We start from the raw sequence: 27195 nt of genomic DNA, 5'->3' as shown, positions 1-27195 counted from the left end.
ACAAACATGCATTGTATGCCTTGCACAGTTTATAAATTTGAATTAGTTGCCAAAATGTCAAACATGAGAGTTTTCACATGAAACTTAGAATATCTTAAGAATTGGAAGATCTCGTAAAACAATGCTTTCTATGTGGCAGCAGTGGCTTGAGTTGAGTAGCCAGTGTACCCTTTGGTTGCCTATTTGCCATAATCCCTGCAACTCCCTAATGTCCTTGCACTCAGCCTGCTTCACTCATTTGTTTTCTGCTTTTAACCCTGTAGATATTTGAGTTTATGAACTCCTCCCCATAGATATTTGAGTTTATGAACTCCTCCTTGGGCTATTATGTCACTTTGAATTCGGAGAGGGGAGGGCACTTCTAACTGTGTAAAAATCACCAAAAATACTATATCTGTTCTTAGCAGATCCTGTTAATGTCCTGCCAAATATATCTTTTCATGTTCTTTTGCTTTTTCAGTTGTTAAATGGCATAATTAGAAATGGTTGTGTCTTTTAGAGAATGCATGGTTGAAGAGTAATATGTGGTTATATTACTTTCAGTCCTAATTGTTGAGAGAAAACATTTTGTGGTATTTATGACTACTCTTCAAGTCAGTGTACTCAACATCTACATTCTGTTTTAGATTTCCCAGATTTTCTTCTCTGTAACAAATCATACTTACTGCTTACCTTCATTCTGGATCCTTTTCTTTAAGAGAGAGGGAATATCTGCTGCCTCTTTCCTTGTTTTCCTGTTTTTTAAATTCCCATGCCCTTATGTAAATTTTACCTTCTTTTGTATTTTATTAGATGCACCTTTTATGATTTGGGGTTTTTTTTTCCCCTTTTGAAGTCCATTGTAACAAATTTCTGAAGGAAAAAAAAAAAGACAATCTCAAGAGTTATCAGAAGATTTCCAATTATCCTTGGTTTCATTAATTCCTATAACATGATCAACTAATGTGTCAAACACTGACCTCTTCTAGATTACAAACAAATTCATCAACTTTTGGAATCATCTTTTTTAATTTGTATTCATGAAAACACAGTGGTTCTTGAGCTCAAATCACACTGTGTAAAACATACTAGGGAGTATGCTAGGCTATCTAGATATAAAGATGAGCAAGACAATCTTTTTTTTTTTTTTTTTTAGCTCTTACTTTCTCATTTTTAGGTAACTATTTGACACTTCTTTTTTCCTTAAGCCTCCAGAATTTCTTACTCTGTTCTCTTTCAGCTGATGACCTTGCTTCTTACGTCACTGAAAAAATAGAATCAATCAGAAGAAAATTCTAGCATGCGCTGGCACCGCATCTACTCACCTACCTACATCCATGCCCATATGCTCTGTTTTCCCTCCTATTCAGGAGATGAACTGTATGAGCTCCTAGCCGAGACCATCTCCTCCACTAGATTCTTGTTATTCCAGTTCTTTATTACTCCAGCAATGCTCCCCACACTCTTTTCCATATCAGTTTTTCTTTCTTATAGTGGATCAAAACAAATCATCTTTATTTAAAAAATGTTTCTTCTTGGTGCCTTCAGTTTCTGCTCTCCCTTCCTCTGTTAAACCTATTTAATCAGTCTTTTTACCTTCACCACTCCACCAAAGCTGTTCTTGTCAAGTTTTTTTCTGTATCATTATTCTAAAGGTCCTACCTACCCCCTTACCTGACCTATCAGCAGATCTCTTAGTCCATTCCTCCCCTCCTATAAAACACAGTTCATCTGGAGTTCAGGGATCCTGCTCTTGGTTTTCCCTCATGTTGCTGCCTACTTCCCAGTCTGTGGAGTCTTCTCTGCCTACACCTCTCCCTTGATGATCTCATCCAGTGTCATGGATTTAAATACCATCTCTGTGCCAATGACTGAAATTTCTATCTTGACATTGCCTCTTGACTTCATAGTGGTGTTTCCATCATAGAAGCAATATAGCATAGGGGCTAGGGCACAGACTCTGAAGAGTCAGGTTCTTGCATTTAATCTTGGCTCAGCCACTTACTAGCTTTGTGACCTTGGGAAAGGTTCTTAACTATTCTGTATCTCAGTTTCCCCTCTATAAAAAAAAAATAATAATAATACCAACCTCATGTGATTATTGTGAAAATTAAATAAGTAAATATTAGCAAAGTGCACAAAACAGCCTGCGATAGTGGGCAACTGTTAGGTATTGTTATCATCATCATCATCATCATCATCAAACACTTTATATGAGGCATTTCATACTCCCGTGTCACAGACCTAATTCCTAATCTTTTCCTCCCAAACTACTTTCCCCTAATCTTCCCCATCTCACTATACAACAACTCTGTACCTGTGCTCTGCCTAAAAATCCTGGATCTAATCTTTACTCCTCTCTTTCTGTTGTACCCTATATCTATTCCATCAACAGTTTCTGTCTCATTACCTCTGCACTGCTGCCCTGATCCAAGCCATCTTCTCTCACCTGAGTCATTGCAGTGGTGTTCTACTTCTGCTTTCATTGTTGTTCCCCTTACCATCTGTTCGCAAGATATCAGCCTGAGTGATCTTTTTAAGACAGAGGGCTCATTGTGTTGTTCCACTGCCCCAGATCCTCCAGTAGCTTTTTGCCCTACTCAGAATAAAAGCCAGAGTCTTTTAGGCCTTCTAGGCCATGGTACATGAATTCCCACTGTCCCTTCTCCTATCTTCTACTCTCCCTCAGTTCCATCCACCCTAGCTTCTTGGATATTCCTTGAACCCACTAGCTATGCTTCCGCTTCAGGACCTTTGCACTTGCTGTAACCTCTATTCTGGAATACACATCATCCAGATATATGCATGGCTCACTTCATCTCTTTCCATTCCTTCTTCAAAAGTCCCATTCTCAGTGAGGCATTCACTGAGAACCTCATTTTAAATTCCAAATACCACCTTCCTCTATATACACATACTTTGCGTTCTTCCTCTTTGCTTTATTTTTCTCTGATAGGGCTTATCACCATTTGCCATACCATACAGTTTATTTATTTGTCTTTTCTTCGCTAAAACATAAGCTCTCTTAAGACTGAAATCTTCAGGGGTGCCTGCGTGGCGCAGTCGGTTAAGCGTCCAACTTCAGCCAGGTCACGATCTCGCGGTCCATGAGTTCGAGCCCCGCGTCAGGCTCTGGGCTGATGGCTCGGAGCCTGGAGCCTGTTTCCGATTCTGTGTCTCCCTCTCTCTCTGCCCCTCCCCCGTTCATGCTCTGTCTCTCTCTGTCCCAAAAATAAATAAAAACGTGGGAAAAAAAATTAAAAAAAAAAAAAGACTGAAATCTTCACTTAGTTTGTTCACTGCTGAATCTTTAATGCCTAAAATAGTATGTGATCCATAGGACCTGCTCCAAAATATTTGAATTAGTGAATGAATAAATGAATGAATGACAAATGCACTGCTTTCAAGTTCAACCTGTAGTGGAAGGAATCAGGTAAAGAAATGGTTCCCAATTATGTGACAGAAACAGGTATTACTAGAGCAGAGAGGAAGATTGAATGTGAGAGTGTGATGAAGGCTTCTAGGAGGAGGTGACACCTAAGGCTGAGATGTAAAATAATGACTTCCAGTTAAACTAAGAGGAGAAAGGCATTTCCGACAGAAGGAACAGCATTCACAGGACCACTGGGATGAGAGAGAAACATGCTCTCCTACTCACTCATTCATTCAAGCTAGGGATATGCAGAAGGAAACAGATGCCCCACGCTTTGGGTATGGTTGACCAAGCATCGGGGAATTGTTCATTGTGAGAAGGGGCATGATGAATTTGGTTTTAGACAGGTTGAATTTGAGATACCTGTGGAATCTTCATAGTGTTAGAATAACCCCTAGGTTCCCCCCTTCTGACAATTAAAAGTGACTTAGCAAACTGGAAGAGCTGAACTGCCTCCAGAAATCTTTCTTTGCTGTTTGTTTCAACCTTCATGCTGTTTGCTACCTTTAAAGGCTCCTCTCACTTATAATGCAGGAAATATAGTGTAACTTAATGTCCCAGATTAGAGGGTTACTGTAGTGTTAGTGAAACAGCCATTAGAGATAATGCCAGCCTCAAATACTGGTGAACGTTGTGTTTCTTTCCCTTTGCCATTTTGTCCTTTAGGGAATATTCACTGTATCTTGGAATTATAAGACAAAATTTGTTCCTTTTACAGTTCTGTTCGTAAATTCAAATATCATTTTAAGGTCTTTCTCAGATTAAAAAAAAAAAAACGAAGCCCATTTTTCTGTGAAACAAAAGCTTCTTACTCATTTATTACAAGGCATACCATGTTATAGTTTCCTGTTAGCATGTCATTACTCTGTAATGACTGGGTTATCTCTGTGTGTAGGTGTGACAGAAAGACTGACCAGTGATTCTTTACATGTTGGGGTACACTCGAAGATCATTTTGGTTTGTAGAGAAAGAACGTTGCACAATAGAGTGGCAAGTTACTTTTGCTCAGAAAGAGTGACTTGCTCTGCCTTTCCTGCCCAAAGTGGTCTGTTTACTGCAGTTGCTTCTTAACATTTCATTTATGCCAAATTATGCTTCCTGTGTGTCTTTACAGCATTTATTTGCTTTGGCTTAAACATTAGAACAGCTGTTTAACCTTTTTGTTCTAATCTACTATCATACATCTAGCAGAATTGTCTTGCCTGCAAATATCACTTCTATTTATGTTGATTAATTGCACGTTTTTATCTCATTGGTGATTTTGGGAATCAGAACTTTGGAGTTGGGCCGCACTGAGATCTGAGTTGCAATTTAAAACAATAGATAGCATATAAGCACATTTGTAAAAGAAAGAAGGAAAGGAGAAGGGAAAGATAGGGAAGGAAAAAGGAAAGAAAAGAAAGAAAGAAAAGGGAAGGGAAGGGAGAAGGGAAAGAAAGGGAAGAAAAAGAATAAGGATAATTCAGAGATATAATTCCAAATGAGTGTAATATTTCAATATTGTCTTTCCAAAAAGATTTAATTAGTGGTTACTTTTCAGGGATTATGATGATTTACATCAGAGGTTGGCAAACTATGGCCCACTGTTTTTATAAATAAAGCTTTACGGGAACAAAGCTATGCCCATTTGTTTACATATTGTCTGTGGCTGCTTTTCCACTACAGTAGCAGAGTTAATTAGTTGTGGCATAGACTCTATAACCTGCAAAGCTTTAAATATTTGACATCTTGTCCCTCACAGAAAGTTTGCCAATCTCTGATTTAAACAGTTTAAAAACGTATTTCTCCAACTGGAAGTCTGAAGTACTTCCCTAGGTAATACCAATATGTAAAATTAAAGAGCAACCCTAAGGATATGCCTACCAAGACTATCACCAATATGTGATCATCATCCTTTTTCTTTCTTTAAGTGATGTCTACTTTTTAAAAACAAGCAAACAATCTTTGGAGATAGGTAGGTAGATAACAGTTCTTTGTTGTAATTAGTTATTTCAATTGCCTTTTATTGTGAGTAGCTTTTATATTTAGGGGAAAGTGATCTTTTAATATACTTAGCTAAAGTTACTATTTCTGTGTCAGTTTTGCAATCATTTTGTTTCTTCGCTTCTATTTTCATTTGAACATTACCTGTGCATTTCTCTTACTTGCAGTACAAGTTTCTTAATTCAATAATTTGTAATAGATCCACTAACTGCTATCATTTTCTCTTAATATCAGAGTCTGTTTAATTTCTGTATTGGCTTATGTCTACCTATATAAAAAAGTGCTTATGGCAGATGTTAATTTTAAAATTCTAAGTTGGACTTATAGAGAGTTGCATGGTTTCTAGCTCAGTTATACTTGACATTTGTCATGTTTCACTCATAGGTTAGTGTGATCTTCTCAGATTTTACCAGTTTAAATATGAAGTTACTTAAGTTCCGTCCATGTTATTAAACGCATCTTCTTTCCTTGAAGAATAAGCAATTTTCTTTTTGTTGTAAAACCATGTTTTTCATAAGTGACTAATCAATGTGAACTACCTATAACTTTGAAATTATTTAAAAAATAGTTTTGGAACAATGGTAATGAAGTATTATGTAGTCTTTTTTTAAGGGGTGTTTGCATCACTAAGATGTACCTAAATTCTGTATTTCATACTTGCTCTGGGTTATCTTTGTATTTCAGTCTTTCGGTTAGCTAACTTTGACCTTCCCTCCTAGGATATTGGCTTGAATAGACATTTTTAGGGCACATAAAAGCAAAAACTTTGATCTTCTATGACTTTTATCATTTTCTGAAAAGTGCTTGGCGATCTTAGTTTATATTATCAGAATGGAAGACTATAAAATGCACAAATACTACAGGAGCATTGCTACCATAGAATATGTATGATGAAGTCTGGACTTAAATTCAGCTACAGGTGTCTTTGAGTGTTAATATCTCAACATCTGATTGAAGTAACTATATGTATCCAAGAATCGGCACCCAAATGTGGGAACAAATACAAGAACTCATACTATGTTTTCTTCCCCTATTTAGAAGATCAAAGGCCATGGAATATGATAAATACAGTGCCTCAGTGATATATTAGTACAATACCATAAAATTTATTATATAGGCATACCTCAAAAAGCAGAGATGTTTTCATAACAGTGTAATTGGGCCAAGAAAATGTTATATTTTGCTACATATGGTAAGGAGACTAAATGAGGAACAATCCCATTCTAAAATGACCTTTGAGGGGCACCTGGCTGGCTCAGTCAGAGGAACATGCAACTCTTGTTCTCGGGATCATGAGTCTGAGCCCCACGTTAGGTGTAGAGATTACTTAAATAATGACCTTTGATTTTTTTTCTGCTTTCAGTCTCCCAACCTGGAAGTAGTCCTATCTGTTGACTCAGATGCTGAACACTGCAGACTACAGTTGAACAATCAGTGGACTGATAAAGCTGCAAATTTAAATTTCTTACACAGGATTTTCACTGTCATTTGTCAGTCTTCTGTGTTACTGATCAACTTTCCCTTATTCCCTTTAGGAGATATTTAGCAACTTTATTCCTTCAGCAGATATTTCTTTTTTTTTTTTTTTCCTAATGTTTATTTTTGAGAGAGACAGAGTGTGAGCGGGAGTGGGGCAGAGAGAGGGGGAGACATAGAATCCAAAGCAGGCTCCAGGCTCTGAGCTGCCAGCACAGAGCCAATGTGGGGCTCAAACCAACAAACCGTGAGATCACAACCTAAGCCAAAGTTGGACACTTAACCAGCTGAGCCACCCAGGCACTCCCAGCAGATATTTCTTAAACTCCTGTACTGTGTCAGGCATTGTTCTAAGCTCTGAGGTTACAACAGTAAATAATAAAGATGGAAAAAATCCCTGCCCTCATGGAGCAAATCCATGGTGCAAAAGCTTAGGGTGACTGTCCGAGCCCCACTCAGACCTCTTCTGTAAAGGCACCTGCTACTATGTGGATACTGGGTCCCAGCACCTATTTTTTATCTTTTTTGTCAACTTTTAAATTGTGTTTTATTGAAGTATAGTGGACACACAATGTTACATTAGTTTCAGGTGTACAACATAGAGATGCAACAAGTCTATACATTATGCTATGCTCACCACAAGTGTAGCTTCCATCTGTCACTACAATGCTATTACAGTACCGTTGACTATATTTGTCATTATGACTGATTCATTCCATAACTGGAAACCTGTATATCCCACTCCCATTGACCTATTTAGTCCATTCCTCCCCCCTTCCCCTCTCTCATCAGTGTGTTCTCTGTATTTATGGATCTGTTTCTGCTGGGGGGTTTTGTTTGTTTTTTAGATTCTACCTACAAGTGAAATCATATGATATTTGTCTTTCTCTATCTGACTTATTTCACTTAGCATAATACCCTCTAGGTCCATCCATGTTGTCACAAATGATAGGATCTCGTTCTTTTTTATATTCCATTGTGTGTGTGCTTTACCCTTCTTTATCCATTCATCTATCGATGGACGCTGGGGTTGCTTCCATATCTTGGCTGATGTAAATAATGCTGCAATAAATACATGGGTGCATATATCTTTACAAATTAGTGTTTTCATTTTCTTTGGGTAAATACCCAGTAGTGGAATTACTGGATCATATGGTATTTCTATTTAATTTTTTCAATGGCTGCATCAGTTTACATTCCCGCAACAGTACATGAGGGTTTCCTTTTCTCCACATCCTCGCCAGCACTTGTTATTTTTTTGTCTTTTTTATTCTAGCCATTCTGACAGGTCTGAAGTGATATCTCATTGTAGTTCTGATTTGTATTTCCTTGCTACTATAGTGATGTTGAACATCTGTGTATGCATCTGTTGGCTATCTGTATGTCTTCTTTGGAAAAGTGCCCATTCAGGTCCTCTGCTCATTTTTAATCAGATTATTTAGGGTTTTTTGGTGTTGAGTATTTTGAATATTAACCCCTTATTGGATATATAATTTGTAAATATCTTCTCCCATTCAGTAGGTTGCCTTTTCATTTTGTGCATGGTTTCCTTTGCTGTACAAAAGCTTAGGAAAGGTTTTTTGAAGAGAGTATTTAATATTTACAGATTCTTCTTGCCTTTCATTTACTTCTCAACCCAACCTAGTCTGACTTCCACTTCTGTATTAGTCAAGACCTCCAGAAAAACAGAACCACCGTCTGTTTTCTCTTTCTGTGTGCATGTATACACACATATATGTATATGTATATATTTAGATATCTATATCTATACATATATAGAGAGGGAGGGGCTTAAGAATTGGGGCAGGCAAGTCTGAAATGTATAGGGCCAGCCAGCAGGCTGGATGCTCAGGCAGAATTTCTGTATTAGAGACTTGAGGCAAAATCTCTTCTCAGGGAAGCCTGTTTTTAACCCTTAAGGTATTCAACTGATTAGATGAGTCCTACCCATATTATCAAGGGTAATCTCCTTTATCCAAAGTCAGTTGCTTGTAAATATTAATCACATCTACAAAATATCTTCAAAGCAACATCTAGACTACTGTTTGACCAAAAAACTGTGTGATCATAGCATAGCCAATTTGACACACAAAATTAACCATTACAACTCTATCACTCTATCACTTCTTCATTGCTAAATCCAGTGGACACTTTTCACATCTTTTCTTGCTTAATCACTTTGCAACACTTGACATTTTGGACCGCCTGCTGTTTCTTGAAACCCTTCTCACTTAGTTTCAATAACCCTAGTCTCTCCATTCTTCTGTCCCTTTGGCTATTCTTTTTCTGATGCTTCAGAGACTCATTTTCTCCCAATTATTTAATTATTGATATTCTCTCCAGGTCTTGGCCCTCTTTTTACTCCCATGATTGATATTTCCCAAACTAAAATTCCATCTTAGAATTCTCTACTGAGATTCAGACCTAAATATCCAATAACCTGTTGTTTGTCTCTACCTGGATATTGCATAGGCATCCCAAACTTTGCTTGTCTAAAACTGAAATCCTGTTCTTCCCCTCTCAAACTTGTTTTTGCATCTCTTCTTTTCTCTTAGTTTGTGGTACCGTCTTTACCTAATTACCCAAGTCAGGAACCTGAGAGGGATCTTCCTATTTCTCTCTTATATTTTCCATTTAAAACTTTCTCATCTATATCCCAATCTCAATGAAAAGAGCTTAACCCTCATTTTCTGCCATCTGGAATCATGTTGTAGTCTTTCAGCCTCCTTTTCAGTCTCTTTCCAACCCATCTATACTGCTGCCACAGTGATATTTTTTAAATGCATTTAAAAATTCAGTCAGTAGCTCCTAATTGCCTATGTAATTAAGATAGAATTCTTAAGTAAGTGTACAAGGCTCTCCATGGCTAGGCCTTTCCTATGCTTTATCTTCCACTGCTCCTCGCTTACCCATCCCACTTTCAAGCTTTTAAAGAGCACAGACTTGCCATGTTTGCTTCCATATCCTGTGCTGCTGTTTCTTTTGCCTGCCATGTCCACAACCTCTGTCACTTCCCTGACTCCTTACCCCTACCTTGTGCATCTAGAGAAATTATTTCAGAACCTAGTTTGATCTTCTCCTTTGAATAACCTTCCTTGATTCCACAAATAGATTTGACCATGCCTCGTTGCTGACATCATTATACATTTTTCAGCTCTACTATAACACTTCCTACTATATTATTTATTTTTTTGTTTAATCATCACCTTTCAGTGGGCTGTAAACTTTTAAGTGTTTCTGCTGCCTGGCATGTGCTAGGCTCTTATCAGATGCGTGGTGATAGTGGAGATGATGAGCCCAGAGTAAAGCACACAGTTCATTTAAATAAGGCCATGCCTTCCATATGGAGGAGCTCTGGGCTTGGACACATACAGAGGAGAATGGTAGACATTTCTTTATCCTCTTCTGTCCCTTCTAGAGGCTGCTGCAACTTTTTACTACCAGTTTCCTTTTAATTTATACTTTTTAATGATGTTCTAACACCTATTCTCAGCGTTTATTTTGCGTTCGTTTTATTTTGCTTGTATCCTTGGAGCATTTGAAAAGACAGGAAGCTGTTAAATTACTATTACAAAGTCCCACTGTCTCATTTTCATTCCATCACAAGAGAAATCCTACATCAGCTTGTTCTCACATGATTCTTGTGTGCCAAAAGAAGTCTTTTCTCAGCCAGTAAAAAGAATTGATGTAATAATAATAGTATTTTTTTTAATTTTTTAAATCCTCCTATGTCCCCAAAATGTCTCCATGCATTTAATGTCAAATTAAAAACTAAACCAGTTCTGTGTTAATCCTGAGAGAAGAAATAATGGTCTTTAAAGATTATTATAGAAATAATGAAGACTTCTTGGGTATTTAACATGAAAATTTCAGATGACCAAGGGTTCTGCTGTACACATTGGAGTCAGAGGATAGGTCAGCATCTCAATTTAGACCTATGTATATTGCTTTTTACTGTAAATACGTTTGTAGAAGATACTTGTGGTGTAACTCCTTATGTATTAATATTTACCTGACTCTTGGTTTTCTTGGTTGATTTTTTAAAGGGGTGAAGAATCTACTTATGAATTCTTTGCCCTTTATGGAATGTGATATCATGGTTTTGAGTCCACCTGTCCCTTCCCCCTTACTTAATTTTATCTTATTGTTTTGCCTTGTGTTTCTACAATAATGGCTTTGGCTTGTTTTTTTCCTGAATGTTTCTGCAGTTTGGTTTGAGTATCTGGCTTTGGGCACCCCTCCTGAACTCGGACTCCATCTGTACTTGTGACTTTTGGAAGGCAGAAGTCAGTGTTTTCTATTGAAGATGACTTTTTTTTTTAAATATTATATATCTGTGTGTCTCCCCCCTTCCTTTTTGGTTTCTCTTAAAAGACTGGAAAGAAAGCAGTTAAGGCAGTCCTGTGGGTATCAGCAGATGGACTCAGAGTTGTGGATGAAAAAACTAAGGTAAACATTTTATATGCTTTAATGTGTTACTGTTCATGTTTTTTAAATTTTATCCCTAATGATCAGATATAATGCCATTAAGCTGCTGCACTCACTCTATCCTTCCACTTTGTCCAAAGTACAGTCTTCTGAGATACTAGTGTTCAGGAAACGAAATTAGTTACTCATTTACCTTATAAAAAATACAATTCTCTCAGTATTTTGCTCTACATGACAGCATGTTTATGTAGTAAGCATTTGAACTTAATGTTAAGATTTCATTCTTACACATTTTAAGAAAATGTTTAGCCCCACAGATTTGGTATAAAAGATGATGGACCTTTTACCAAATTAAAAAAAAAAAAAGACCACACCTGAAGTTTCTTCTTGTTCCTTAATAAAGGGAACTATATTCTTAGAAAGTGATATTTGAAATGATTAACCTGCCATTTAACCAAACACCCAATTTAAGTGAAATCTTAAGGACTAGTAAATGGCTTATTTGGTTAACATTTACTTAGAATCTACATAATATCTCAAATCATAAGTGGCATTTATCATTTGAAAGAAAATGATCCTACTGCATAAAGAATAAAGACATAGAGAGGGGCAGGTGGGTGATGCGCACTGAGGAGGGCAGTTGTTGGGATGAGCTCTGGGTGTTGTATGGAAACCACTTTGATGATAAATTATATTAAGAAAAGAGAGAGACATAGACTCTGACCTTAGAGACCATAAAAGTGTTATATAAGCACATTTAATCATTAATTAAAATTTCCTAAGAGACCTAAAGCCTGGAGAAATTTTAACATGAAGGCAATTTTTTCTAAAAAAAAAAATCATGTATTATTGAAGGGTTGGGGGGGGAGTCTGCAGGTAAAGAGCAATTTTGATGGGTAATTTGTCTGATACATTTTAAGTGACTTAATACAGCTGCATGAGTTCTTTTGACCTTCCATCTAAGGCTTTTTTTTTTTTTAATTTCAAGAGAAGTGGTACCCTTTTTTTAATGTATGTTTATTTTTGAGAGACAGAGTTTAAGCGGGGGAGGGGCAGAGAGAGGGAGACACAGAATTGCAAGCAGGCTCCAGGCTCTGAGCTGTCAGCACAGAGCCCAGCTTGGGGCTCAGACTCACGAACTGCGAGATGATGACCCAAGCCGAAGTTGGACACTCAACTGACTGCGCCACCCAGGCGCCCCTCTACACATCTTTTAAAGCTTTGAAAGCTTAAATGTACTGCCCTCTTAAAATTTGTTTTGTAGTCCTCTGCCCTGCTCTTATATGCTTGCCATAAAAGGAATATGTGAGCCAAAGTAGGACACTTAACCGACTGGGCCACCCAGGCGTCCCAAGAAGTGGTACTCTTAAATGTACATTATTATTGAAAACAATGATCATTTAAACTTATTGTTAAGAACTTATGTATTTTTTTTAATGTTTTGGATGAAATGTGTTATACATGGAGGCTATTTTTTAAATTGTTTTATACCAGTTAGAAAGTGATTTTGCCCCCTGCTGGCTACTTGTAGCACTGGTATTAAATTGGTTCTTTTTCCACCTTTAGTGATAATAGTAATTGGTGGCTTTTCACCCTTGGACTCATCAGGAATGGAAAAGAAATTTTGCAGTGCATATAGTCTATAAAGGGCTCATATTTAGAATATATAAAGAACTCCTACATATCAATAAGAAAAATGACAGACAATCCAAAAGAAGAATCATTTTGCTAAAGAGGAAATTCATAGTAAGCACGTTATGCAAAATAAAATCATAATGAGCCATTATGGTGATGCTTTATAAAAACTATTTTGTTTGATTTTATGTTTTAGCTCTTTCAGCCCCACCTCAGCATCTAGGGATTCTAGACTGGGAATATCACATAGAAGAATCTCAGAGCCTCAAGATTTTAAAAAACATTCTGTGTAATGTTTATACTGTGTGTATACAGTGCCATTCAGCAAGTATATAAAAAAGTCATAGTTAAAATTAAATGATCACTAAGTTAATATAAGTTATAGGAATCAAATGAGATATAGTGATTTACATATATTATCAAATTGAGCATGGAATATACCATGATAAAACTAAAAGCAGCAAGCATATGTTTTAGAACAGAAGATGAAGTGAGAGAGGCATCTGGGCAGAGTGCCTCTTGGGATTTCTCCTAAGTCAAATTCTTAGTATTCAGGCTGCTGGCCTCAGATCTAGCTATTTCATAGTCTCAATTCATTTGCTGTGGAGACTCTATTGTGAAGTGAACATCCTGTGTTTATTCTGAGAAGCTTGAATAACTTGATAAGTCCTCTGTTCCTTTGTGCTTCCCTTTTTCTAGGACCTCATAGTTGACCAGACAATAGAAAAAGTTTCTTTCTGTGCTCCGGATAGGAACTTTGATAGAGCCTTCTCTTACATATGTCGTGACGGCACCACTCGGCGCTGGATCTGTCATTGCTTCATGGCTGTCAAGGACACAGTGAGTCCAACAGTGTGGATTTCATCATGACTAGCCTCAGTTGGCCAAGCAATTTTTTTTTCAAATGTTTTATTTATTTATTTTGAGAGCGAGAGAGCGAGCGTGTGCACAAGCATGAGTACGGGGAGGGGCGGAGAGAGAGGGAGACAGAGATCCCAAGATGCAGGGCTCAAACCCATGAGCAGTGAGATCATGACCTGAGCTGAAGTCAGACACTTAACCAACTGAGCCACCCCGGTGCCCCTCCACTACATTTCTAACATGTACCTGCTGTTACAGCACTTGGAAGTGTCAAACTAGCCTGCTTTTACTCCTTTTATTCAAGTAGTTCACACTCTTGGTGTGACCCTGAGCCCACAGAGCTCCATAATTAGCTGAGATCCAAGGTCATTAAAGGAAAGTAAAAGTGCTCTGGTGATGGTTGCTGCTAAACTTTACTTGAAACTTTTCATTATTAGAACTGTGTTCAAGATTCTTACATGTATTTATTTGCTAATACATCTGGGTATAGATACTGACATTGAAAGGTGCTTATAAATTTATTTGCAAAGAAATTCTATAAATGAAAGAGCTGAGTTGGAGTATATTTTCAGTTAATTAAGAAATAAAAATACTGGGGCACCTGGCTGGCTCAGTCAGTGGAGCATGTGATTCTTGATCTCGGGGTCATGAATTCAGACCCCACGTTGGGGGGTAGAGATTACTTTAAAGAAAAAAAAAACTAAATTATGGTACATTGAATTTCTGGCATGCCAGAAATTGTTGCATAGTAGAAATTTTTGGTTTTGTTTAAAAATAGAGAATAATTAACCTATTATCCTTCATGTAAATTACCCAAAATTCTGACTTGAAAGACAAGTCTCTTAGATGATGATGATCTTAACTACAGTAGAGCATTGAATGTGTAATTGTAATTACTGAGTTTTATATCTTTTTTTACTTGAGAGAGAAAGAACATGAGTGGCGCAGAGGAGCAGAGGGAGAGAGAGAATCTTAAGCAGGCTCCACACTCAGCACTGAGCCTGATGCAGGGCTCAATCCCATGACCCTGGAATCATGACCTGAGCCAATATCAAGAGTCAGATGCTCAACTGACTGAGCCACCTAGACACCCTTGTAATTACTGAGTTAAAAAAAATTTTTTTAATGTTTATTTATTTTTGAGAGAGAGAGAGAGAGAGAGAGAGAGAGACCGAGTACAAGCAGGGGAGGGCAGAGAGAGAGGGAGACACAGAATCCCAAGCAGGCTCTGGGCTCTGAGCTGTCCACACAGAGCCCGACGCAAGGCAGAACCCATAAACCACAAGATCATGACCTGAGCCAAAGTCAGACGCTTAACCGACTGAGCCACCTACCCATCCCATTTTACTGAGTTTTTTGTAAGGCCAGACAGAATAAGGCAGTATAGTCATTCCTGAAGGCTACAACTCAATAAAATCTTGCCAGTGTTTAATCTAAAAGGAAAGTGGTGGCTGTACTCTAAAATTCACCAAAATGTTTTTTCAAAGCTGTTGGAGACAGCGCTATAAACTGTAAGAGTCCAGGCTCTGACTCAGATCTGGGTTTCAGGCCTTGTTCTGGTACTTACTAACTATGGGATTTAGGGAAAGTTACTTGACATTCTTTAAGTCTTAGTTTCCACTTCTATAAAATGAAGATAACAATTGTGAAGATTAAAGTAGGTAATTGATGTAAGCACTCTTAGTATAGAGTCTGACACATGATAACTGCTCTGAAAACCGTGGCTAATATTGTCAAAGCTGTACCTCCTTGGTTTGACACACTGTGTTAATGAGTTGAAGTAAATAAACTACACTTTCTTCCTTTGTCTCTCAGATCTTAAGCCATAAAGCAATGCATTTTGCTATCACTATACTCACAAAATCAAGAGTTCAAGAGTTTCCTTATATTAATTTAAAAACTGTTTTATTGTCAAATCCTGGTATTTCATTTCAGGCTGTTTGAATCTCCTTGGCCAATGGTTCTTCTGTATCAGAATCACCTGGAGGGCTTGATAAAAACAGTTTGCTAGGCCCCACCTTCAAGATTTTTTCATTCAGTGGGTCTCAGATGGGGCTTGGGGAGGGTCTGTCTTCAAGAACTTCTGCCCTAGGCCTAGGAGCAATAATAAACTTCTTTGGACAATAGCTCTGTCCTTGTAATAGAGCTGTGTTCAAAAGCAGACAGGTTCTAAAACTCCCGTTCTCTTTCCTATTTCATGCTTCAGTGCCCTACCCTTGTATCATCCTCCTAAGAAGGTAGATGGAAACTCATGTGGACTCATAAAAAGTAACTCATTCTTTTAATAAGCAATAAGCAATTAGGTGAAATATTACAGTTTACATTTGTGTGATATTTTAGGGAAAAAAGGCATTTCCGATATTACTCCTCCTTATGATATCTGATATTGGCATATAAAATTCAGGGAAATTACTTGAACCATATGTAGGAGCAGCTACAGCTACCTACATGGTGTGATTTTGAAAACTCCACAAAGGGCTCTCTGTTCTCAAATATCTCTTCTTACTATTAGTGATGCCAAAAGTTACTATATCATCTCTAACTTTGTTATTTCACAATTAGGGATATGCTTTAAAATACAGATAACCCTGTTGAAAATAATCCATTGAGTTTATTAAATTTAGGTAATCCAGCATTTCTTTAAAATAATGTTAAGTTTATATAAGCTCTCTTCTCACACAGACAAATCAGTTTTATCTAATTCCTTTTTAAGTGTACAGTGTGGGTGAAAACCTACTTTAATTTTTGCCTGTGTGTGGTTGAGAGGGAGAGTTGTGAGAGAGCTAGAAGATAGGAAAGGGGGACAGCATCAAAGCAATGAGGGTCTAGAATGGGGTAGGGTGTTGGGGAGGGGAGTGTGGCATTTGGATAGAGGAGACTGAGAAAGCTAAGCTTTCCTTTTCATAATTCCCTTGTCATTGCTGGAGTTGTATTAGTTATCCAAAGTCTTAGGTTTGTACCTTTTGTTCTTGGTTTGCACATTTTGTCCTAGATATGTTGACAGTCTATTCAAGGTCCTGAAACTTGCCTGCCTTTCCAGTAGTTTCTTAGAAATGCTGGTACATATTACCACTGTTCCCTTAATTGGCAAATGTAAGATTTGTGTCAAGACTTAGGGCCTCAAACCTTGAGCAGTGTCTCTAAAGCTAATATGAGTAACAGAGAGAACCTGACTGGTAAGGTCTCAGTGGCTGGTCACAAAAGTACAGGTTACTCATAGTCACTTTACCCAGTGCCCACTACAGTAAAGTATCATTAGCATTACCTAAGGTAATTTATTCATTTAATTTGCCGTATTAATATATTAAAATATAATTTTAGAGGCGTCTAGGTGGCTCATTCAGTTAATCATCCGACTCTTGATCTCGGCTCACATCATGATCTCACGGTTCATGAGTTCAAGCCCCACATTGGGCTCTGTGCTGACAACACGGAGCCTGCTTGGGATTCTGTCTCTCCTTCTCTCTGCCCCTCACCTGCTTGTGTGATCTCTCTCCCTCTCTCTCAAAATAAATAAATAAACTTCAAAAATAAAATATAATTTTAAGCTGGACTTGCCAACATTTTGCCTTGTGTAAAAACAGACTTATTTGAAGATGGCAGAACAGCATGAAAGTATTTTTTGCGTCTTGTGTCCATGAAATACAGCCAGATCAACACTAAACCATCCTGCAGACCTAGAAAACTGATTGAGGATTAACACAACAATCTGCACAACCTGAACCACAGAACTCAGCAGGAATTCACCCCAAAAGAAAGAGCAGGAAGAAACGACAGCCAGGGACTTAACCAACACAGATACAAGCAAGATGTCTGAACCAGAATTTAGAATCATGGTAATAAGGAGATTAGGTGGAGTCGAAAATAGATTAGAATCCCTTTCTGTGGAGGTAAAAGAAATAAAAGCTAGTCAGGATGAAATAAAAAATGATATAACTGAGCTGCAATCTCGAATGGATGCCATGGCAGCAAGGATGGATGAGGTAGAGCAGGGAATCAGCGATATAGAGGACAAACTTCTGGAGAATAATGAAACAGAAAAAAAGAGGGAGACTAAGGCAAAAGAGCATGACTTAAGAATTAGAGAAATCAGTGACTCATTAAAAAGGAACAACATCAGAATCATAGGGGTCCCAGAAGATGAAAAGAGAGAAAAAGGGTAAAAGGGTTATGTGAGCAAATCATAGCAGAAAACTTTCCTAACGTGGGAAAGACACAGACATAAAAATCTAGGAAGCACAGAGGACTCCCATTAGATTCAACAAAAAACGACTGTCAACAAAGCATATCATAGTCAAATTCACAAAATACTCGGGCCAGGAAAGAATCATGAAAGCAGCAGGGGGAAAAAAGTCTTTAACCTACAAAGGAAGACAGAACAGGTTTGCAGCAGACCTATCCACAGAAACTTGGCAGGCCAGAAAGGATTGGCACAATATATTCAATGTGCTGAATCAGAAAAATATGCAGCCAAGAATTCTTTATCCAGCAAGGCTGTTATTCAAAATAGGAGAGATTAAAAGTTTCCCAGACAAACAAAAATTAAAGGAGTTTGTGACCACTAAACCAGTCCTGCAAGAATTTTAAGGGGGAACTCTCTGAGGAGAGCAAAGATGAAATAAATAAATAAATGCATACATACATACATACATACATACATACATACATACATACCCAAAGCAACAAAGACTAGAAAGGACCAGAGAACACCACCAGAAACTCAAACTCCACAAGCAACATAATGGCAATAAATTCATATCTTTCAGTACTTACTCTAAACATCAATGGACTAAATGCTCCAATCAAAAGACAAAGGGTAACAGAATGAATAAGAAAACAAGATCCATCTATATGCTGTTTACAAGAGACCCACTTTAGACCTAAGGACACCTTCAGATTGAAAATAAGGAGATGGAGAACCATCTATCATGCTAATGGTCAACAAAAGAAAGCTGGAGTAGCCATATTTATATCAGACAATCTAGACTTTAAAATAAAGACTGTAACAAGAGATGAAGAAGGGCATTATATCATAATTCAGGAGTCTGTCTACCAAGAAAACCAAACAGTTGTAAACATTTATGCTCCAAATGTGGGAGCACCAAGATATATAAATCAATCACAAACAAACTCATTGAAAATAATACCTTTATAGTAGGGGACTTCAACATCCCACTTACAGCAATGGACAGATTATCTAATCAGAAAATCAACAAGGAAACAATGGCTTTGAATGACACACTAGACCAGATGAACTTAACAGATATATTCAGAACATTTCATCCTAAAGCAGCGGAATATATATTCTTCTCCAGTGCACATGGAGTGTTCTCCAGAATCGACCACATACTGGGACACAAATCAGCCCTCAACAAGTACAGAAAGATCGAGATCATACCATGCATATTTTCAGACCACAACGCTATGAAACTCAAAATCAACCACAAGAAAAAATTTAGAAAGGAAACAAATACTTGGAGACTAAAGAACTAAAGGAATGAATGGACTAACCAAGAAGTTAAAGAAAGTACATGGGAAGTTAAAGAGTACATGGGAGGCACCTGGGTGGCTCAGTCGGTTGAGTGTCCGACTTTGACTCAGGTCATGATCTCATGCTCATGGGTTCGAGCCCTGCATCGGGCTCTGTGCTGACAGCTCAGAGCCTGAAGCCTGCTTTGGAATCTGTGTCTCCCTCTCTCTCTACCCCTCCCCTGCTCATACTCTGTTTCTCTCTGCCTCTCAAAAAATAAAAACATTGAAAAAATTAAAAAAAAAAAAAAAGTACATGGAAGCCAATGAAAATGATAACACCACAGCCCCAAATCTCTGGGATGCAGCAAAGGTGGTCATAAAAGGAAAGTATATAGCAATCCAGGCCTTCCTAAAGAAGGAAGAAAGGTCTCAGATACACAACCTGACCTTATACCTTAAAGAGCTGGAAAAAGAACAGCAAATAAAATCCAAAACCAGCAGAAGACAGGAAGTAATAAAGATTAGAGCAGAAATTAATGCTATCGAAACCAAAAAAAAACAGTAGAACAGATCAATGAAACCAGAAGCTGGTTCTTTGAAAGAATTAATAAAATTGATAAATCACTAGCCAGTTTGATCAAAAAGGAAAGGGCCCAAATAAATAAAATCAAGAATGGAAGAGGAGAGATCACAACCAATACAGCAGAAATAAAAACAATAATAGAATATTATGAACAATTATATGCCAATAAAATTTGCAATCTGGAAGAAATGGACAAATTCCTAGAAACATGTATACTACCAAAACCAAAACAGGAAGAAATAGAAAATTTGAACAGGCCCATAACCAGTAAAGAAATCAAATTAGTAATCAAAAATCTCCCAAAAAACAAGAGTCCAGGGCCAGATGGCTTTCCAGGGGGATTCTACCAAACATTTAAGAAAGAGTTAACACCTATTCTCTTGAAGCTGTTCCAAAAAATAGAAATGGAAGGAAAACTTCCAAACTCTTTCTATGAAGCCAAGACCAAAGACCCCAATAAAATGAAGAACTATAGACCAATTTCCCTGACGAACATGGATGCAAAATCCTCAAGATATTAGCCAACCAGTTTCAACAATACATTAAAAAAATTATCCACCACAACCAAGTGAGATTTATACCTGGGATGTAGGGCTGGTTCAATATCCACAAAACAATCTGTGATTCGTCACATCAATAAAAGAAAGGAAAAGATCCGTGTGATCCTCTCAATAGATGCAGAGAAAGCATTTGACAATATACAGCATCCTTTCTTGATAAAAACCCTCAAGAAAGTAGGGATAGAAGGAGTGTACCTCAAGATCATAAAAGCCATATATGAAAGACCCAACGCTTGGGGCGCCTGGGTGGCGCAGTCGGTTAAGCGTCCGACTTCAGCCAGGTCACGATCTCGCGGTCCATGAGTTCGAGCCCCATGTCGGGCTCTGGGCTGATGGCTCAGAGCCTGGAGCCTGTTTCCGATTCTGTGTCTCCCTCTCTCTCTGCCCCTCCCCCGTTCATGCTCCGTCTCTCTCTGTCCCAAAAATAAATAAACGTTGAAAAAAGAAGAAAGACCCAACGCTAACATCATCCTCAATGAAGTAAAACTGAGAGCTTTTCCCCTAAGGTCAGGAACATGACAGGGATGTCCACTCTCGCCACTGTTATTCAACATAGTATTGGAAGTCTTAGCCTCAGCAATCAGACAACACAAAGAAATAAAAGACATCCAAATTGGCCAGGAGGAGGTCAAACTTTCACTCTTCGCAGATAACATGATACTCTACATGGAAAACCCTAAAGATTCCACAAAAAAACTGCTAGAACTGATTCATGAATTCAGCAAAGTTGCAGGATATAAAATCAATGCACAGAAATCAGTTGCATTCCTATACAACAATGAAGCAACAGAAAGAGAAATCAAGGAACTGATCCCATTTACAATTACACCAAAAACCATAAAAAACCTAGGAATAAATCTAACCAAAAAGGTGAAAAATCTATACACTGAAAACTATAGAAAGCTTATGAAAGAAATTGAAGAAAACACAAAAAAATGGAAACATATTTCATGCTCCTTGATAGGAGGAACAAATATTAAAATGTCAATACTACCCAAAGCAATCTACATATTCAATGCAATCCCTAACAAAATAACACCAGAATTCTTCACAGAGCTAGAACAAACAATCCTAAAATTTGTATGGAACCAGAAAAGACCCCGAATAGCCAAAGCAATCTTGAAAAAGAAAACCAAAGCAGGAGACATCACAATCCTGGACTCCAAGCTGTATTATAAAGCTGTAATCATCAAGACAGTGTGGTACTGGCACAAGAACAGACACTCAGATCAATGGAACAGAATAGAGAACCCAGAAATGGACCCACAAACGTATGGCCAACTAATCTTTGACAAAGCAGGAAAGAATATCTAGTGGAATAAAGACTGTCTTTTCAGCAAGTGGTGCTGGGAAAACTGGAAAGCGACATGCAGAAGAATGAACCTGGACCACTTTCTGACACCATACATAAAAATAAACTCAAAATGGATGACAGACCTGAATGTAAGACAGGAAGCCATCAAAATCCTCAAGGAGAAAGCAGGCAAAAACCTCTTTGATCTTGGCTGCAGCAACTTCTTACTCAACACGTCTCCAGAGGCAAGGGAAACAAAGGCAAAAATGAACTATTGGGACCTCATCAAAATAAAAAGCTTCTGCACATCCAGGAAACAGCAAAACTGAAAGGCAACCGATGGAATGGGAGAAGATATTTGCAAAAGACATATCAGATAAAGGGTTAGTATCCAAAATCTATGAAGAACTTACCAAACTCAACACAGAAAAATAATCCAGTGAAGAAATGAGCAAAAGACACAAATAGACACTTCTCCAAAGAAGACATCCAGATGGCTATCCGACACATGAAAAAATGCTCAACATCACTCATCATGAGGGAAATACAAATCAAAACCACAGTGAAATACCACCTCACGCCTGTCAGAGTGACTAACATTAACAATTCAGGCAACAACAGATGTTGGCGAGGATGCGGAGAAAGAGGATCTCTTTTGCACTGCTGGTGGGAATGCAAACGGGTGCAGCCACTCTGGAAAACAGTATGGAGGTTCCTCAAAAAAATTAAAAATAGAACTGGGTGCAACTACGACCCAGAAATTGCACTACTAGGTATTTATCTAAGGGATACAGGTATGCTGTTTCAAAGGGGCACATGCACCCCAATGTTTATAGCAGCACTATCAGCAATAGCCAAAGTATGGAAAGAACCCAAATGTCCATCAATGGATGAATGGATAAAGAAGATATGGTGTATATATATATACAATGGAGTATTATTTGGCAATCAAAAAGAATGAAATCTTGCCATTTGCAACTACGTGGATGGAACTAGAGGGTATTATGCTAAACAAAATTAGAGAAAGACAAATATCGTATGACTTCACTCATATGAGGACTTTAAGACACAGAACAAATGAACACAAGGGAAAGGAAGCAAAAATTATATAAAAACAGGGAGGGGGACAAAACATAAGAGACTCTTAAATATGGAAAACAAACAGAGGGTTACTGGAGGGGTTGTGGGAGGGGGGATGGGCTAAATGGGTAAGGGGTATTAAGGAATCTACTCCTAAATCACTGCTGCACTATATGCTAACTAACTTGGATGTAAATTAAAAAAATAAAATTTAATTTAAGAAAACAGACTTGTTTGTGGTCCAAGCTTATTTGTAATTGTACTGTAACTCTAAAAAAGTTTTTTTAAACCTTCTGTTATGTACAGGGTGAGAGATTGAGTCATGCAGTAGGCTGTGCATTTGCAGCCTGTTTGGAACGGAAACAGAAGCGGGAGAAGGAATGTGGAGTGACTGCTACTTTTGATGCCAGTCGGACCACTTTCACAAGAGAAGGATCATTCCGTGTCACAACAGCCACAGAGCAAGCAGAAAGAGAGGAGATTATGAAACAAATCCAAGATGCCAAGAAAGGTACAATCTGTTCTATTACAATTTATGTTTATTTAAGCCATTTTTCCCAGCAGGTTAATATTTGGAAGCTCTCAGGGGCAAGCTTTCTCACAAAGAGAACTCTTAGCAGTATATGACGACTTTAAGAACAAAGCTGAAAACCTAAACAAAGGCCTTTCCTTTACAGTAAGTGGTTTAGTGGCTTCCAAAGTATTTACTCTTTCCATTACCAGAAGCTGTCTGAGGAGGCTGAGAGTGCAGCTGAAGAAGCTGCAAAGACATTACCCCCCGTGTTTAAAAACAAAATTGGGGAAATCTACATCCTGGAACAGACTTCTGATTTTGATGTATCTGATCTCTGTGAGAGGTACTTGCTACCAAGGACCTACATTCTTGAAGGAAGAAGTACAAGTTGCAGGTTTAGGCTACAAAGGACCCACTGATGGTGATGCTAGGTACAAATGTGGGTAGAAATTTCACAGTGATGTTGTTCTTATTAGATTATTACTGTGTTTTAGTGCTTTAGTGAAAAAAGTCCATAGAAGCTAACCCCTCTTTTTCCCATAGCCAAATTTTAGTGTGTGATTTTGCAAAGTGTGATTTTTTTGCAGATACACATGGCAGCATAGCAGAAATACCTGTGCGGACAATTCAGGTCACTCAGAAGTCTCTTGTGTAAAGTTGGGTTTGAGTGTATTGTAAAACTAAATGATAGGGCTTGGGGGGAAATGCTTTGCATTCTTGTGTGCAGCTAGAGTTGAAACCCACAAGGAATATTTTGGAATTAAAAAGTTCAGTATAAATATACAAGATTTGATAAAAATCTTGCTCATTTTTTACTGTATGCTTTTAGTTCTAAACCAGCCACTAAAGAATGCCATTCATTGAATACTGACCCAAACAACTCTAATTCTTAAGGTAAAAAAAGGGTACACATTTTATTTGAAATTAAATTCTTGATTGTGAATTTTTTTTTATTTCTTATAAACATTTGTGCCAGAATACCAAAGAATAAAATACCATGCTATTTTTATCAGAAAATTTAATATGCATAGCTATTATTTAGTGTGCTACAGTGATTTTTCAGACTGGAAGCATATTCTTTAATACCATCAAATAATACTCTTGGCTACACACAGCAGCTGCCAAAGTGGTTGAGTCTAACATCTAGAGCATTATGAGGGGAGGCAGGTAGAGATTTACCACATTCAGAATGGGACTCAGCTGGTACTTACATGGAAATAGTTTTGTATTTAGGTATAATCCAGTTTAAACTTTTACTTATGGGGGTGCCTGGCTGGCTCCGTTGGTGAAGCGTGCAACTCTCACGGTGGTGAGTTGGAGCCCCATGTCGGGTATAGATTAAAAAAAAAAAAAAAACTTTAAAATTTTGCTTCTGTATGCTTTTATTCAAATGAGACACAAATGCACATTGTTTGTGATTTAAAGACTGCCTTTTGACATTCTTTAATATCTAATCAAACTTACACTTGTTTAGACCTTTCTGACTCTGCCACTTCCAAAGTCCTCTCTCCCAAAAAACAAGCAAACATTGAAAACTATGAATCATCATTCTATAAACGATCTCACATTAGGAGTTCATAGGTGCTGGGTTTTTTTTTTTTTAATCTTGGTCAGTGTCTTAAAGAAAATCTTAAGTTATGAATCATTGCATGAGAATCAAAGATCTGATATTTGTGTCTTAGTAGATATATCATGTGACACGTAGTAGGATATTAAACCTTTTATTTGTCTGAAACGTAGGAGATCTGAGCCCTGCTTGTAACCTGCCCTTTAAGAGACTTTGGGAAGCAGATGGGTAAAAGGACATAAGAAGGTTTTGAGTTCCTTGACTGTATAAGCCGGAATTATTTGAAGACTGCTAAGGTCCTCTTTCTCTTGACTTTCTTGAGCTGAAACAGATAAGACAGCCGTTGGCTCATCAGTGGCTCCTGGCAACACTGCCCCATCCCCATCCTCTCCCACCTCTCCCACTTTGGATGCCACTGCCTCTCTGGAGACGAACAATCCTCATGCCATCCCACGCCGGCATGCGCCCATTGAACAACTTGCTCGCCAAGGCTCTTTCCGAGGATTTCCTGCTCTTAGCCAGAAGATGTCACCCTTTAAACGCCAACTATCCCTGCGCATCAATGAGTTGCCTTCCACTATGCAGAGGAAGACTGATTTCCCCATAAAAAATGCAGGTAATGCAGCATCCACCTGACTCATAAGTGCTTTGCACTGAAGCACTATCGTTATTTCCAGTGGTAACACTAAACCCATCAAACTAGCCACCCTCTCTTCTGAGCCTGGTTGATGGTTGTATGTATCTTGTGTCATTTCCCATTGAGAGAAAAGTAAGGTTCATGGAGAGGGTCGTGAATCCTTCATTTCTCTTCAACAGATAGGTATCAGAGCCATGATGGAAATTCCTACACTGAGCTACAAGGTTTGTGATTTGTCCTGATGGAAGTGTGCTACCTCTCAGCCAACCTGCTTCCAAACATCAAGGGTCTCGAGTTTCCATTCTAATCCTGCCATTTGGGACCCAACAGAGAATTAATTTAAAAGGCTTTGGAAACACATCTATTCAAATAGCATTACTCTCAGATGTACCAGGAGAAATGGATAAGTGCTCATTGTCCTTGTGGCTGGTTGACTCCGTACGGAGGAAACTCAAAACGGGTCTCCTGTTTAAATCAAAAATCTGTTTTTCATCAGAGACAGTGAGCTTGCTCACATATATTCATTACCTTTCAGAACCGCCACACAGGCCTTTGTGTGGCCCCTGTACAGCTGAGCCAGCCCTGGTAGCTCTATCCTCATCATAAGATCCAGAGCTAAAGTGTCAGATCTGGTCAGTGCTTTTATTGGGCTCTATTTTACTTCACTCTGAGACATGACAAGCCAGTGCTATAACAGAATATGAGGAAGACTGTTTCAATAAGACACTCCCAGTGATGGTATAAAAGTCCAGAGTGTTAAGTTCTTTTGACGGATGAAAGGAGGCCTAAACAACAGTTGGCCTGGATGATTACTGAGGGTCTTTCCAGCTCTCAACACCTATAAAAATGGAAACTCCAGATGCTTCTAATACCTTGTCTTCAGTCTTCTTCTGGAGCAGATGGGAAACAAAAACCATTCTTTTCATAGTTGAGCAAACCAAAGGTTCACCACACATTATCAGCTTCCCCTGTGACAGAAGTATCCCAGAGTCAATATTAAGAACAAAGCCTAGGAGCACCTGGGTGCTCAGTCTGTTAAGCATCCCTCTTCAGCTCAGGTCATGATCTCATGGTTCGTGGGTTCAAGCCCTGCGTCGCACTCTGTGCTGACAGCTCAGAACCTGGAGCCTGTTTCAGATTCTGTGTCTCCCTCTTTCTCTGCCGCCCCCCTCACACTCTGTGTGTGTGTGTCTCTCTCTCAAAAATAAACATTAAAAAAAATTTTTTTTAAAGAACAAAGCCTATAGAGTCCTGGATTTCAGTTTACTTTTTCATGTTATCACAGTTCACATACTTGCTACTTCAGGAAAAAAAAATGAGTGATGATATTACTGTAGCTTATTACAGAGAGAAGGACTAAGCTGCCACTGGTGCCCCTGATTTTAACCCATCTTCTGATAGAGTTACTAAGTGGCTCCAGAACTCTATGCAGATCACAGCCTTGGGAATTAGTTGGAAGGCAAACAGGTTGCAGATGTCTTCCAGAAAAATGTAGCTAACTGACACAAAAAAAGAATACCAACTTCTCAGTAGTTTCACACAGGAAAGGAAATAAAGAACTGGGCATTTGCAGGGAGGAAGATAGTCCTTAGTACATAAATTGTTGACATTTTATACTAAATTTTTGAAGCTGCTTTTATAGCCCCACTTGACAGTTGAGACTTTTCCTTTCGCAAATAAGGGATGTGTTATA

At 38.2% G+C, this 27195-nt stretch overlaps 1 protein-coding gene across 11 annotated transcripts in view; it reads left to right on the top strand.

Annotated features, from left to right (window-relative positions):
* Nucleotides 1–27195, top strand: part of NUMB (NUMB endocytic adaptor protein) — a 203872-nt gene that overhangs the window by 170848 nt on the left and 5829 nt on the right. For 9 of the 11 annotated variants that reach the window (XM_019833261.2, XM_003987807.5, XM_019833256.3 and 6 more), the window contains 4 exons: nucleotides 11246–11320; nucleotides 13634–13774; nucleotides 23091–23295; nucleotides 25188–25481. In XM_019833261.2, the coding sequence (XP_019688820.1) occupies nucleotides 11246–11320; nucleotides 13634–13774; nucleotides 23091–23295; nucleotides 25188–25481 (715 nt within the window). The remainder of the gene's footprint in view (nucleotides 1–11245; nucleotides 11321–13633; nucleotides 13775–23090; nucleotides 23296–25187; nucleotides 25482–27195) is intronic. The other 2 variants (XM_019833257.3, XM_019833259.3) reach the window with 1 other exon arrangement.

This window comes from Felis catus, chromosome B3, assembly GCF_018350175.1.
Source record: "Felis catus isolate Fca126 chromosome B3, F.catus_Fca126_mat1.0, whole genome shotgun sequence".
Lineage (NCBI taxonomy): Eukaryota > Metazoa > Chordata > Mammalia > Carnivora > Felidae > Felis > Felis catus.
Note: the sequence above shows the minus strand (reverse complement) of the source record. Positions and strands in the feature narration are given on the sequence as shown.